This window comes from Somniosus microcephalus, chromosome 1 (genome assembly GCF_052327205.1).
Source record: "Somniosus microcephalus isolate GS21.2 chromosome 1, FLI_Smic_1.0, whole genome shotgun sequence".
NCBI lineage: Eukaryota > Metazoa > Chordata > Chondrichthyes > Squaliformes > Somniosidae > Somniosus > Somniosus microcephalus.
This window is the reverse complement of record NC_140987.1, coordinates 462,437,028-462,452,980: the sequence shown is the minus strand read 5'-3', so window position 1 is coordinate 462,452,980 and position 15,953 is coordinate 462,437,028. Positions and strand designations below refer to the sequence as shown.

At 49.1% G+C, this 15,953-nt stretch overlaps 1 protein-coding gene across 1 annotated transcript in view; it reads left to right on the top strand.

Moving 5' to 3' along the window:
* The window catches only part of slc9a6a (solute carrier family 9 member A6a), a 93,417-nt gene that overhangs the window by 41,914 nt on the left and 35,550 nt on the right, over positions 1 to 15,953 (top strand). The window contains exons 5-6 of the mRNA XM_086002369.1: positions 627 to 739; positions 2,293 to 2,398. Coding sequence (XP_085858495.1) covers positions 627 to 739; positions 2,293 to 2,398 — 219 coding nt within the window. The remainder of the gene's footprint in view (positions 1 to 626; positions 740 to 2,292; positions 2,399 to 15,953) is intronic.

The window sequence follows — 15,953 nt, the reverse complement described above, 5'->3', positions numbered from 1 at the left end:
GGCCCCGGGGAGTTACAGCAGGCCCCGGGGAGTTACAGCAGGCCCCGGGCCCCGAGGAGTTACTCCGGGCCCCGGGGAGTTACAGCAGGCCCCGGGCCCCGAGGAGTTACTGCAGGCCCCGGGCCCCGAGGAGTTACAGCAGGCCCCGGGGAGTTACAGCAGGCCCCAGGCCCCGAGGAGTTACTGCAGGCCCCGGGCCCCGGGGAGTTACAGCAGGCCCCAGGCCCCGGGGAGTTACAGCAGGCCCCGGGCCCCGGGGAGTTACTGCAGGCCCCGGGCCCCGGGGAGTTACAGCGGGCCCCGGGGAGTTACAGCAGGCCCCGGGCCCCGAGGAGTTACTGCAGGCCCCGGGCCCCGAGGAGTTACAGCAGGCCCCGGGCCCCGAGGCGTTACTGCAGGCCCCGGGCCCCGGGGAGTTACAGCAGGCCCCAGGCCCCGGGGAGTTACAGCAGGCCCCGGGCCCCGAGGAGTTACTGCAGGCCCCGGGCCCCGGGGAGTTACTGCAGGCCCCGGGGAGTTACAGCGGGCCCCGGGGTCTCCAGTGTGAGAATCACCAGCACCGTCAGACTTAAATAAAACCATCCATTCCCAGCACCGAATGAATCTTGGCTCTTTCTCTCCAATAGGCTGATTCTGTACGGCTGTGTGAAGCTGATGAGTCTGATTGGCCAGCTCGGCGGGGACTTTTATTTCACCGACTGCCTGCTCTTTGGGGCTCTTATTTCAGCGACGGACCCAGGTACATGGACTGGCTGATCGTCGGGGAGGCATCACACTGCTGTGGGGGTGGGGGAGAGGAGCAGGGCAGGGGAGAGGAGGGGGGGTGGGGGCAGGGTGGGTGGGGGAGGGGGGGTGGGGGAGAGACGGGGTGGGAGAGAGGGGAGGTGCGAGACAGGGTGGGGGTGGGGGAGAGACGGGGTGGGGGAGAGACGAGGTGCGAGACAGGGTGGGTGGGGAGGGGCAGAGACTGGGGGGGGGACACATGGCCATTTCACGGCTCTCTACCAATGAGCTGTCTTGTTGAGTGGAGTGACACAGTCGCGCTTTATAAAATTCCTTCTGATGTGGGCGTTGCTGGCGAGGCCGCATTGCTTACCCCTCCCTAGTTGCCGTAGCCATTTTTATTACAACTGACTGGCTTGCTCGGCCACTTCAGAGGGCATGGTGTGGGACTGGAGTCACTTGTAGGCCAGGTTGGGTGTGGACGGTAGGTTCCTGGCCCTGAGGGACAGTCATGAACCTGTTGGGTTTTTACAATAATCTGGCAGCTTCATTTTGTTCCTGATGCCAGCCCACAAATCACCCGATAATTTCACAAAAAGCTTACGGGATGCTGGGCTTTATAACGAGAGGCTGAGAGTACAAAAGCCAGGAGGTTGTGCTAAATCTATGTAGAACACTGGTTCGGGCCCAGCTGCAGTATTGTGTCCAATTCTGGGCACTGCACTTTAGGAAGGATGTGAAGGCCTTAGAGAGGGTGCAGAGGAGATTTACCAGAATGGTTCCAGGAATGAGGGACTTCAGTGACGTGGATAGACTGGAGAAGCTGGGGTTGTTCTCCTTAGAGCAGAGAAGATTGAGAGGAGATTTGATAGAGGTGTTCAAAATCATGAGGGGTCTGAACGGAGTAGAGAGAGAAACTGTTCCCATTGGCGGAAGGGTCGGTAACCAGAGGACACAGATTGAAGATAATCGGTAACAGAACCAGAGGGGAGATGAGGAGAATGTTTTTACGCAGCAAGTTGTTGTGATCTGGAATGCGCTGCCTGAAAGGGCGGTGGAAGCAGATTCAATAGTAACTTTCAAAAGAGAGTTGGATAAATTCTTGAAGGAAGAAAGAAAGAAGGACTTGCATTTCTATAGCGCCTTTCACGACCACTGGACGTCTCAAAGCACTTTACAGCCAATGAAGTACTTTTGAAGTGGAGTCGCTGTTGTAATGTGGGAAAATTGTCAGGGCTGTGAGGATAGAGCAGGGGGGAGTGGGCCTAGTTGAAGAGCTCATTCACAGAGTCAGCACAGGCACGATGGGCTGAATGGCCTCCTGAGTTAAAACTACCCCAGTCCACCCCACCCCCTGCTACAGAGGGACTGTCTGGTGCCTATGGCCGTTGAGGTGATGGTCACTTGGTGAGGTCTGGAGGGTGTCGGGCTTGGCTAGAGATGAGTCCCAGTGAACCATCACCGTCCGGAGGGGAGTAACTTGGCAGCAGACCAATCAAGTGGGATGTTATGTGGCGAGAGAGAGGCCCAGCATCAGGGGGTTTATTAATGAAATCTTTCTTCTTCCAGTGACTGTGCTTGCGATATTCAATGAGCTGCATGCTGATGTGGATCTCTACGCACTTCTGTTTGGGGAGAGTGTCCTCAATGATGCTGTTGCCATTGTGCTGTCTTCGTAAGTGATCCCTCCACTTGATTATTGAACACGAGAAGCTTTGTCAATTCATAGTGTAGACCGGACATCCAAAGCACCACAGCTTCTCCCATGATGAATCCCCACGATGCCCGAATATTCATTCATTTGTTAGTACCGGGCTGTTCATTGTCCTTGCATTCTTTTGTAAAACATTTTACTCTGCAGTTACTGTCACGGGAGCCCAACTAGTCAGTCGTGTTTTGTGCTGGGAGTGGAACATTTCCAATTTTCAGCATCAAGCCCTCCCGCAGCGGGTTAGCTGTAGATGAAAGCTCCCTCTACCCTGCCCCAACACTGTGCTTCAGCCCTAATCTCACACAGATTGCGGCGCTCGAGCTGCGGGTGGATGAGTTTTGGAGCATGCGCGATGCTGAGAGGGTCGTGGATAGCACGTTTAGCGAGTTGTTCACGCCGCAGGGTAGGGCTGCACAGGCAGAAAGAACTTGGGTGACCATCAGGCGGAGCAACAAAGGCAGGCAGGAAGTGCAGGGGCCCCCTGCGGACATCCCCCTTTCAAACAGGTATACCAAGTTGGATACTGTTGAGGGGGATGACTCACCAGGGGAAGGCGGCAGCAGCAGCCAGCTTCCTGGCACCAAGGACGCTTCTGCTGCTCAGAAAGGGAGGAAAAAGAGTGGGAGAGTAATAGTGGTAGGGGATTCTATCGTAAGGGGAACAGATAGGCGTTTCTGTGGCCGCAAACGTGACTCCAGGATGGTTTGTTGCCTCCCTGGGGCCAGGGTCATGGATGTCACTGAGCGGCTACAGGGCATTCTTAAGGGGGAGGGTGAGCAGGCAGAGGTCCTGGTCCACATTGGGACCAACGACATAGGTAGGAAGGGGGATGAGGTCCTGCATCAAGAATTTAGGGAGCTAGGTAGCAGATTAAAAAACAGGACCTCAAAGGTTGTAATCTCTGGATTACTCCCAGTGCCACGTGCTAGTGAGTATAGGAATAGGAGGATAGAACAGATGAATGCGTGGCTAAAGAGTTGGTGCAGGAGGGAGGGTTTTAGTTTCCTGGATCACTGGGCCTGCTTCTGGGAAAGGTGGGACTTGTACAAGTCGGACGAGTTGCACCTGAACCAGAGCGGGACAAATATCCTTGCGGGGAGGTTTGCTAGCACTGTTGGGGGGGGTTTAAACTAACTTGGCAGGGGGATGGGATACAGAGGGGAGCTGAAATAGGGGGTGATGTACTGCCAATTATAGAGAAAAAAACAAGTCAGCTTGGTAGACAGGGCAAATATACAAGGACAAGGCTGGATGGCATCTATTTTAATGCAAGGAGTCTTGCAAATAAGGTGGATGAACTGAAGGTGTTGATAAACACATGGGAGTATGATATTGTTGCTATCACGGAGACATGGTTGAGGGAGGGGCAAGACTGGCAGCTCAATATTCCGGGGTACAGAATCTTCAGGCGAGACAGAGGGGGAGGTATAAGAGGAGGGGGTGTCGCAATATTAATTAAGGAGTCAATTACTGCAGTAAGGAGGGATGACATATTAGCAGGTTCCTCTAATGAGGCCATATGGGTGGAGCTTAAAAACAAAAAGGGGGCAAGCACTTTGCTGGGAGTGTACTATAGGCCTCCAAACAGTCAGAGGGAGATAGAGGAACAGATATGTAGGCAAATCTCAGAGAAATGTGCAAATAATAGGGTAATAATAATGGGGGATTTCAACTTCCCCAATATTAACTGGGATAGTCAGAGTGTGAAAGGCTCAGAGGGTGTAGAATTCTTAAAGTGCATCCAGGAGAGCTTTTTGAGCCAGCATGTAGAAGGTCCTACAAGAGAGGGGGCGGTACTGGACCTAATTCTAGGGAATGTGGCTGGCCAAGTGGAAGAAGTGCTAGTAGGTGAGCACTTTGGTGACAGTGACCATAATATGGTGAGATTTAAGGTGGTCATGGAAAAGGACAGGGATGGGCCGGAAATGAAGGTTCTCAATTGGGGGAAGGCCGATTTTAATAGGATAAGACAGGATCTGGCCAAAATGGACTGGGATCAGCTACTTGTAGGAAAATCCGCATCGGAGCAATGGGAGGCTTTCAGAAGGGAGATTGAGATCATACAATGGCAACATGTTCCCGTAAAGGTCAAGGGTGGTTCCAAAAACCACAGGGAACCTTGGATGTCAGGGGATATACGAGAATGGATTAGGAAAAAAAGGAGGGCTTTTGGCAGATACAAAAGGCTAAAGACGGAGGAAGCCCTAGAGGAGTACAAAAATGCAGGGGGATACTTAAAAAAGAAATTAGGAGATCAAGGAGGGGCCATGAAATAACACTGGCGAGCAAAATAAAGGAAAATCCTAAGATGTTTTATAAGTATATTAAGGGTAAGAGGATAACTAGGGAAAAAATAGGGCCCATTAGGGACAAAAGTGGCAATCTGTGTGTGGAGCCGGAAGATGTAGGAGGGGTTCTAAATGAATTTTTTGCATCTGTTTTCACTATGGAGAGGGACGATGTAGACATAGAAATAGGGCGGGGGGACTGTGATATGCTCGAACATATTAACATCGAGAGGGAGGAGGTATTGGCGGTTTTAGCAGGCCTAAAAATGGATAAATCCCCAGGCCCGGACGAAATGTATCCCAGGCTGCTGTGTGAGGCAAAGGAAGAGATTGCGGGGGCTCTAACACATATATTCAGAACCTCTCTGGCCACAGGGGATGTGCCAGAGGACTGGAGAACCGCTAATGTAGTACCATTATTCAAGAAGGGGAGTAGGGAAAAACCGGGGAACTGCAGGCCAGTGAGCCTAACATCAGTGGTAGGAAAATTATTGGAAAAAATTCTTAGGGACAAAATTAGTCTCCACTTGGAGAGGCAAGGATTAATCAGGGATAGTCAACATGGCTTTGTCAAGGGAAGATCATGTCTGACTAATTTGATTGAATTTTTTGAGGGGGTGACTAGGTGTGTGGATGAGGGTAACGCAGTGGATGTGGTATACAAGGATTTCAGTAAGGCCTTCGATAAAGTCCCGCACAGGAGACTGGGCAAGAAGGTAAGAGCCCATGGAATCCAGGGTGCCTTGGCACATTGGATACAAAACTGGCTTAGTGGCAGAAGGCAGAGGGTGATGGTGGAAGGTTGTTTTTGTGACTGGAAGCCTGTGGCCAGTGGGGTGCCACAGGGATCGGTGCTGGGTCCCTTGCTGTTTGTGGTCTACATTAATGACTTGGATATGAATGTAAAAGGTATGATCAGTAAGTTCGCGGATGATACAAAAATTGGTAGGGTGGTAAATAGCGAGGAGGGTAGCCTCAGTCTGCAGGACGATATAGATGGGTTGGTCAGATGGGCGGAACAGTGGCAAATGGAATTTAACCCGGAAAAGTGCGAGGTGATGCACTTTGGGGGGACTAACAAGGCAAGGGAATACACAATGAATGGAAAGACCCTAGGCAAGATGGAGGGTCAGAGGGATCTGGGTGTGCAAGTACACAGATCCCTGAAGGCAGCAGAACAGGTGGATAAGGTGGTAAAAAAAGGCATATGGGATACTTGCCTTCATTAGCCGAGGCATAGAATATAAGAGCAGGGAGGTTATGATGGAGCTGTACAAAATGCTGGTAAGGCCACAGCTGGAGTACTGTGTGCAGTTCTGGTCGCCTCACTATAGGAAGGATGTGATTGCTTTGGAGAGGGTGCAGAGGAGATTTACCAGGATGTTACCTGGGCTGGAGCACTTCAGCTATGAAGAAAGACTGGACAGGCTGGGGTTGTTTTCCTTGGAGCAGAGAAGGCTGAGGGGGGACATGATTGAGGTGTACAAAATTATGAGGGGCATAGATAGGGTAGATACTGAGGAGCTTTTTCCCTTAGTAGAGGGGTCAATAACAAGGGGGCATAGATTCAAGGTAAGGGGCAGGAGATTTAGAGGGGATTTGAGGAAGAACTTTTTCACCCAGAGGGTGGTTGGAATCTGGAACTCACTGCCTGAAAGGGTGGTGGAGGCAGGAACCCTCACAACATTCAAGAAGCATTTAGATGAGCACTTGAAATGCCATAGCATACAAGGCTACGGACCAAATGCTGCAATATGGGATTAGATTAGACAGGCGTAGACACGATGGGCCGAAGGGCCTCTTTGTGTGCTGTATAACTCTGTGACTCTATGAGATCCCACGACTCTACCGGCGGGATCAATGCTTTCCGTTCCACATCCTCCGGTGAGACTGCCCGTGAGGTTCATTCTGTCAGTTTTGTACCCAGCCGGCACTGGACGGACCCGGCGGGCACTGGATGGACCCGGCGGGCACTGGACGGACCGGGCCGGCACTGGACGGACCCGGCGGGCACTGGATGGACCCGGCGGGCACTGGACGGACCGGGCCGGCACTGGACGGAGGCGGCGGTCACTGGACGGAGGCGGCGGGCACTGGACGGAGGCGGCGGGCACTGGACGGAGGCGGCGGGCACTGGACGGACCGGACCGTCACTGGACGGAGGCGGCGGGCACTGGACGGAGGCGGCGGGCACTGGACGGACCGGACCGGCACTGGGCGGAGGCGGCTGAACTTATTTCATGCTGGAAACTTCCATCCAGCAAATAGAGAAAACTTTCACCTCCTGTCGGGTGGATTTGAACCCAGGCCCCAGAGGTGAAAGGTCACTGTTATCCAAGCCATTTGAATTTCTGCACAAACAACTCTTAACTAGCGATCGGTTAGAGTCCGATGTACCTGTCAGTCCCTCTCCATCTACCGTCTATCGCACAGCAGGCTCGAGGGGCTGAATGGCCTGCTCCTGTTCCTATGTTCCAGTGCATGCAGTGTGCCGTCCTTGAATAGAAAGGACTGCCCTTTAGCTGACGATCTTGTGTTGTATGAGGGACGTGGTAACGGGGCACTTGGAAAATCATAATGTGATTAGGCAGTCAGCAGTTTTATGAAAGAGAAATCATGTTTGACAAATTTCTTAGAGTTTTTGAGGTTGTAACTAGCAAGGTAGATAAGGGGGAACCAGTAGATGTGGTGTATTTGGATTTTCAGAAGGCATTCGCTAAGGTGTCACATAAAAAGTTACTGCACGAGATAAGGGCTCACGGGGTTGGGGGTAATGTATTAGCATGGATAGAGGATTGGTTAACGGACAGAAAACAGAGAGTCGGGATAAACTGGTCTTTTTCAAGTTGGCAATCTGTAACTAGTGGGGTGCCGCAAGGATCAGTGTTGGGGCCTCAGCCATTTACAATCTATATTAATGACCTAGATGAAGGGACCGAGTGTAATGTATCCAAGTTTGATGATGATACAAAGCTAGGTGAGACAGTAAGCTGTGGAACAACAACAACAAAAGCAATAACTGCAAAACCGCTAAAGTGACGTCACAACCAGGGAAGGAGCTGATTGGTGAGTAGCTGGTAAGTATTTCTAGTTAATAGTCTATTAAGCAAAGGCATGGCAGGGCAGCTCAGTCCCATGGAATGCACATCCTGTGCCATGTGGGGACTCCAGAATGCTTCCCGTGTCCTGGACAGCCACGTCTGCAGGAAGTGTCGTTAGCTGGAGGAGCTCAAGCTCTGGGTTTTGGAGCTTGAGCAGCAGCTGGTGTCACTGCGGTTCATCCGCGAGGCTGAGAGCTACGTGGATAGCACGTTTCAGGAGGTGGTCACCCCGCAGTACAAGAGTGTGCAGGCAGAGAGGGAATGGGTGACCACCAGACAGACAAGGAGGACCAGGCAGGTAGTGCAGGAGTCCCCTGAGTACATCTCACTCTCCAACCAGTATTCGGTTCTGAGTACTGGTGAGGGCGATGGTTCCTCTGGGGAGAGCAGCCAGAGCCAAGACTGCGGCACCACGGGTGGCTCAGCTGTACATGGGGGGAGGAAAAAGAGTGGAAGAGCAATAGTGGCTGGGGATTCGATAGTTAGAGAAGCAGACAGGCGTTTCTGCGGCCGCAGATGTGACTCCAGGATGGTATGTTGCCTCCCTGGTGCCAGGGTCAAGGATGTCACCGAGCGGCTGCAGAACATTCTGAGGGGGAACAGCCAGTAGTCGTTGTCCATATCGGTACCAACGACAGGCAGAAAGAGGTCCCGCAGGCAGATTTCAGGGAGCTAGGAAAGAGATTAAAAAGCAGGACCTCAAAGGTAGTAATCTCCGGATTACTCCCGGTGCCACGTGCTAGTGAGTATAGAAATAGGAGGATAGAGCAGATGAATGCGTGGCTGGAGAGATGGTGCAGGAGGGAGGGCTTTAGGGAAAGACTGGATAGGCTGAGTATTTTCCTTGGAACAGAGGAGGCTGAGGCGAGACCTTATTGAGGTGTATAAAATTATGAGGGGCCTAGATAAAGTGGATAGAAAGGACCGATTTCCCTTAGCAGAGGGGTCAAAAACCAGGGGGCACAGATTTAAAGTAACTGGTGGAAGGTTTAGAGGGGATTTGAGGGGAAATTTCTTCACCCAGAGGGTTGTGGGGGTCTGGAACTCACTGCCTGAAAGGGTGGTAGAGGCAGGAACCCTAACCACATTTAAAAAGTACTTGGATGTGCACTTGGGATGCTGTAACCTGCAGGGCTACGGACCAAGAGCTGGGAAGTGGGATTAGGCTGGATAGCTCTTTGTTGGCCGGCGCGGACACGATGGGCCGAAATGGCCTCCTTCCGTGCTGTAACTTTCTATGATTCTATTCTATAATTTAGATTCCTGGGGCATTGGGACCGGTTCTGGGGGAGGTGGGACCTGTACAGGCCAGACGGGTTGCACCTCAACAGGGCCGGAACCAATATCCTCATGGGAGGGGTTTGCTCGTGCTGTTGGGGAGGGTTTAAACTAAGTTGGTAGGGGGATGGACACCAGGATGTAACATTAGAAAGGGGAAATAAAAGGCACAAAGGATTGGGAGAGATAGAGAGCACTAAAGTAAGAAATAGTAAGGTATTAGGTGGGGTCAGACTAAGAGAACACAGGATGGTCTAAGATGGGTTTACGGTGTATGTACGTGAACGCACGAAGCTTAGTAAACAAGGTAAGTGAGCTGCAGGCACAAATAGCCACATGGGAATATGATGTTGTGGCAATAACTGAGACCTGGCCAAAAAAGGGCAGGAGTGGGTATTAAATATTCCTGGTTATAAAGTGTTCAGGAAAGATAGGAGGTGGTGTGACAGTATTGGTCAAGGAGAATGTTACAGTGCTGGAGAGGGAGGATGTCCTGGAGGGGTCAAGGACAGAATCTATATGGTTAGAGTGAAGAAACAATAGAGATGCCATTACACTACTAGGTGTATTCTATAGACCATCAACTAGTGGGAAAGATATGGAAGAGTGAATTTGCAGGGAAATTACAGAGAGGTGCAAGAACTATAGAGCAGTGATAATGGGGGACTTCAACTATCCTAATATAGACTTGAATTGTAATAGTGTAAAGGGCAGAGAGGGGGAAGAATTTCTGAAGTGTGTTCAGGAGAACTTTCTTGATCAGTATGTTTCCGGCCCAATGAGGAAGGAGGCATTGCTGGATCTGGTTCTGGGGAATGAGGTGGGTCAAGTGGAGCAAGTGTCAGTAGGTGAACATTTAGGGAACAGTGATCATAGTATCATAAGGTTTAGATTAGCTATGGAAATACAGGGAGCAATCTGGAGTAAAAATGTTTAACTGGGGGAAGGCCAATTTCAGTGTGATGAGAACGGATCTGGCACCTCGTCTTCCGATTAGGCACTCTGCAGCCTTCCGGACTCAATCTCGAGTTCAACAATTTCAGATCATAACCTCGGCTTGTAATTTTTCCACTCCTTTCCCACCCCCACCCCTTTCCTTTTGTTTCTCTCTCACACCTGGCAGCTATCTCCTGCCCTGCCAGTACACTTTACACCTAATCTCAGCCTATTACCATCTCGTCCAGCTCTTTTATTTCTTTTGTTTCTTTTACTCTTTTGTCCGATCGCAGCCCTGCCTTCGATCTATTTTCTTTTCTTTCCAGTTTTGAAGAAGGGTTCGACCCGAAACGTCAACTCAAATTCCTCTCCCCGGATGTTGCCTGACCTGCTGAGTTTTTCCAGCATTTTCTGTTGTTATTTCGGATTTCCAACATCTGCAGTATTTTGCTATCGTAAAGTGGCATCAAAGACTGGCAGGCAAAACTGTAATGGAACAATGGGCTGCCTTTAAAGAGGAAATAGTTCAGGTACAGTTGAGGAACATTCCCACTAGGGGGGGAAAGGCAGGGCAACTAAAGTCAGAGCTCCCTGGATGACGAAAGAGAGAGAGAGTAAGATGAAGCAGAAAAAGAGCGCGAATGACAGATGTCAGGTGGAGGATACATCTGAGAATCAGGCTAAATACAGAAAGGTCAGAGGAGAAGTGAAAAAGAAAATAAGAGGGGCAAAGAGAGGGTATGAGAATAGAATGGCAGCCAACATAAAAGGTAATCCAAAAGTCTTCAATAGTCATATAAATAGTAAAAGGGTAGTAAGCGGAGGGGTGGGGCCGATTAGGGACCAAAAAGGAGACCTATTCATGGGGGCAGAGGGCATGGCTGAGGTACTAAATGAGTACTTTGCATCTGTCTTCACCAAGGAAGAAGATGCTGCCATAGACATAGTGAAGAAGGAGGTAGTGGAGATACTTGGTAGGATAAAAATTGATAAAGAGGAGGTATTAGAAAGGCTGGCTCTACTTAAAGTAGATAAAACACCAGGAGCGGATGGGATGCATCCTAGGATGCTGAGGGAATTGAGGGAGGAAATCGCGGAGGTACTGGCCGTAATATTCCAATCCTCCTTAGATACAGGGGTGGTGCCAGAGGACTGGAGAATTGCAAATGTTACACCATTGTTCAACAAAGGGTGTAAAGATAAACCCAGCAACTACAGGCCAGTCAGTTTAACCTCGGTAGTGGGGAAGCTTTTAGAAACGATAATCGGGGACAAAGTTAACAGTCACTTGGACAAGTGTGGATTAATTAAGGAAAGGCAGCACGGATTTGTTAAAGGCAAATCGTGTTTAACCAACTTGATCGAGTTCTTTGATGAGATAACAGAGAGGGCTGATGAGGGTAATGCGGTTGACGTGGTGTACATGGATTTCCAAAAGGCGTTCAACGAAATGCCACATAATAGGCTTGTCGGCAAAGTTGAAGCCCATGGAATAAAAGGGACAGTGGCAGCATGGATACGGAATTGGCTAAGTGACAGGAAACAGAGAGTAGTGGTGAACGGTTGTTTGTCGGACTGGAGGAAGGTATACAGTGGTGTTCCCCAGGGATCAGTTCTAGGACCACTGCTTTTCTTGATATTTATTAATGACTTGGATGTGGGTGTACAGGGCACAATTTCAAAATTTGCAGATGACACAAAACTTGGAAGTATCGTGAACAGTGAGGAGGAGAGTGATAGACTTCAGGAAGACATAGGCTGGTGTAATGGGCGGACACGTGGCAGATGAAATTTAACACAGAAATATGTGAAGATACGTTTTGGTAGAAAGAATGAGGAGAGACAATGTAAACTAAAGGGTACAATCCTAAAGGGGGTGCACGAACAGAGAGACCTGGGGGTATATGTGCACAAATTGTTGAAGGTGGCAGGGCAGGTTGAGAAAGCAGTTAAAAAGGCTTACGGGATCCTGGGCTTCATAAATAGAGGTATAGAGTACAAAAGTGTGGAAATTATGATGAACCTTTATAAAACACTGGTTCGGCCCCAACTGGAGTACTGTGTCCAATTCTGGGCACCGCACTTTGGGAAGGATGTGAAGGCCTTAGAGAGGGTGCAGAGGAGATTTACAAGAATGGTTCCAGGGATCAGAGACTTCAGTTACGTGGATAGACTGGAGAAGCTGGGGTTGTTCTCCTTGGAGCAGAGAAGTTTGAGAGGAGATTTGATAGAGGTGCTCAAAATCATGAGGGGTCTGGACAGAGTAGATAGAGAGAAACTGTTCCCATTGGTGGAAGGATCGAGAACCAGAGGACACAGATTTAAGGTGATTGGCAGAAGAACCAAAGGCGACATGAGGAAAAACTTCTTTACGCAGCGAGTGGTTAGAATCTGGAATTCACTGCCAGAAAGGGCGGTGGAGGCAGATTCAATCACGGCTTTCAAAGAGGAATTGGATAAATACCTGAAGGAAATAAATTTGCAGGGCTACGGGGAAAGGGCGGGAGAGTGGGACTAGCTGAAGTGCTCTTGCAGAGAGCCGGCATGGGCTCGATGGGCCGAATGGCTGCCTTCTGTGCTTTAAACATTCTATGGTTCTATGATAAAGAGCCTGCAAAGGGATATCAACAGGTTCAGTGAGTGGGCAATAAGGTGGCAGGTGGAGTATAATGTAGGGAAAATGTGAGGTTATCCACTTTGGTAGGAAGAATAGAAAAACAGAATATTATTTAAAAGGTGAGAGACTAGTAAATGTTGGTATTCAGAGAGATTTGGGTGTCCTTGTACACGAATCACAGAAAGTTAACATGCAGGTACAGCAAGCAATAAGGAAGGCAAATGGCATGTTGGCCTTTATTGCAAGGGGTTGGAGTATAAGAGTGAGGAAGTCTTGCTACAATTGTACAGGGCCTTGGTGAGACCACACCTGGAGTACTGGGCACAGTTCTGGTCTCCTTATCTAAGGAAGGATATACTTGCCTTGGAGGCGGTGCAACGAAGGTTCACTAGATTGATTCCTGGGATGAGAGGGCTGTCCTATGATGAGAGATTGTGTAGAATGGGCCGATACTCTCTGGAGTTTAGAAGAATGAGAGGTGATCTCATTGAAACATACAAGATTCTGAAGGGGATTGACAGGGTAGACGCTGAGAGGCTGTTTCCCCTGGCTGGAGAGTCTCGAACTAGGATAAGGAGTTGGCCATTTAGGACTGAGATGAGAAATTTCTTCACTCGGAGGGTTGTGAATCTTGGAATCACCTGTGGAGGCTCAGTCGTTGAGTATATTCAAGACAGAGATCGATAGATTTTTGGATATTAAACAAATCAAGGGATATGGGGATAGGGCAGGAAAGTGGAGTTGAGGTAGAAGATCAGCCATGATCTGATTGAATGGCGGAGCAGGCTCGAGGGGCCATGTGGCGGAGCAGGCTCGAGGGGCCGTGTGGCGGAGCGGGCTCGAGGGGCCGTGTGGCGGAGCGGGCTCGAGGGGCCGTGTGGCGGAGCGGGCTCGAGGGGCCGTGTGGCGGAGCGGGCTCGAGGGGCCGTGTGGCGGAGCGGGCTCGAGGGGCCGTGTGGCGGAGCGGGCTCGAGGGGCCGTGTGGCGGAGCGGGCTCGAGGGGCCGTGTGGCGGAGCGGGCTCGAGGGGCCGTGTGGCGGAGCGGGCTCGAGGGGCCGTGGGGCGGAGCGGGCTCGAGGGGCCGTGGGGCGGAGCGGGCTCGAGGGGCCGTGGGGCGGAGCGGGCTCGAGGGGCCGTGGGGCGGAGCGGGCTCGAGGGGCCGTGTGGCGGAGCGGGCTCGAGGGGCTCTTATGTTCTTATGTGCAGCCTGTGGTTTTGAGCAGGAATAGTCCTGGAGTGGCTGCTGTTCGAGCTGGGGGTATCAGTGTGACATTGCCTGTACTCCTGGTGTGGTTAATGCGTGTGTGAAAGGCCAGGAGCTTGTACTCCAGATGGCAACAGCACTGGACATTGTTAGTTGTCCACTGCCTCAAGCTGGTGAAATTAGTAACGGGTTTAAAATAAACCTCAGTATTAGTAAAACCTATCTTTCACCTAATTACTTTAATTCTTAATGTATTTAAACACACTAATCACGCTCAGATCATCTATTTACAGAATTCTTAATTGTTTTGGAAAACAAAGTGCACGTGAATCCGCTGGGACACGTCTGTGGTCTAACGCTACAGGGTTCGAGCACACTCGCTTATAATAACCTGCATGGAAAAAACACACTGGATGTATAGTAAACTGTGTGAACTGTTGGTAGCATTTGCATATGTGAATACACAATATTTGCATATATGAATACAGATTATTTGCATACATGAATACATAATATTTGAATACATGAATACACAATATTTGCATACACGAATACACAATATTTGCATACGTGACCACAATATTTGCATACGTGACTACACAATATTTGCATACGTGACTACACAATATTTGCATACGTGACTACACAATATTTGCATACGTGACTACACAATATTTGCATACGTGACTACACAATATTTGCATACGTGACTACACAATATTTGCATACGTGACTACACAATATTTGCATACGTGACTACACAATATTTGCATACGTGATTACACAATATTTGCATACGTGAATACACAATATTTGCATACGTGAATACACATTTGCATACGTGAATACACAATATTTGCATACGTGACCGCAATATTTGCATATGTGACTACACAATATTTGCATACGTGACTACACAATATTTGCATACGTGACCACAATATTTGCATACGTGACTACACAATATTTGCATACGTGACTACACAATATTTGCATACGTGACTACACAATATTTGCATACGTGACTACACAATATTTGCATACGTGACTACACAATATTTGCATACGTGACTACACAATATTTGCATACGTGACTACACAATATTTGCATACGTGACTACACAATATTTGCATACGTGATTACACAATATTTGCATACGTGAATACACAATATTTGCATACGTGAATACACATTTGCATACGTGAATACACAATATTTGCATACGTGACCGCAATATTTGCATATGTGACTACACAATATTTGCATACGTGACTACACAATATTTGCATACGTGAATACACAATATTTGCATACGTGAATACACAATATTTGCATACGTGAATACACAATATTTGCATACGTGACCACAATATTTGCATATGTGACTACACAATATTTGCATATGTGAATTCACAATATTTGCATACGTGAATACATAATATTTGCAGACATGAATACGTAATGTTTAAATATATGAATATGTAATATTTGCATAGATGGAGACATTCGTAGCCTGTACATTCATGTAGATTGAATCTGCAATGAAGGAAATTTCTAAATTGCAATTGCTACTCTGGTTTTGGTATCTGAATCTTAAGTGCATGCATATTCCTTCTGAAGTGCTGTGCAGTGTATTATTCCATACCTGGGAGATCAGCTCAAGCTAAAGAGAATCTGGACCGATTTTGGCCCAAGTTAGGGGAGCTCAGTGTTACTGGGTGACACACCTGTGGTGTGACCTGGAGTGGAGAAGTATCGAGCACTGCACCTGTGTCTACCTGTCCACGTGAAGGTTCTCTACAGAGAAACCAACTGCTAATCCAGATTACAAACTCCGCTCCAATGATTGAGTTGTGATATAGCCGCACTCCGGTTCACGTCTAGTTCGAATTCCGGAGATCGATTGGTGCTCCTGTGTGTCCATCTCCTTCACCCTAGTGACAGGATCATGTGCCCATGAAAGTTAGGTGCAGGATTCTGCCCGAGATACGAGGCTTCGATTCAGGACAGTGAATATCGAGCCTTGCTCAGTCAGCACTGGTCTCCCAGGATCTGAACTCGGCGTAAAAACCAATAAAAGGGCAAAAACATTCC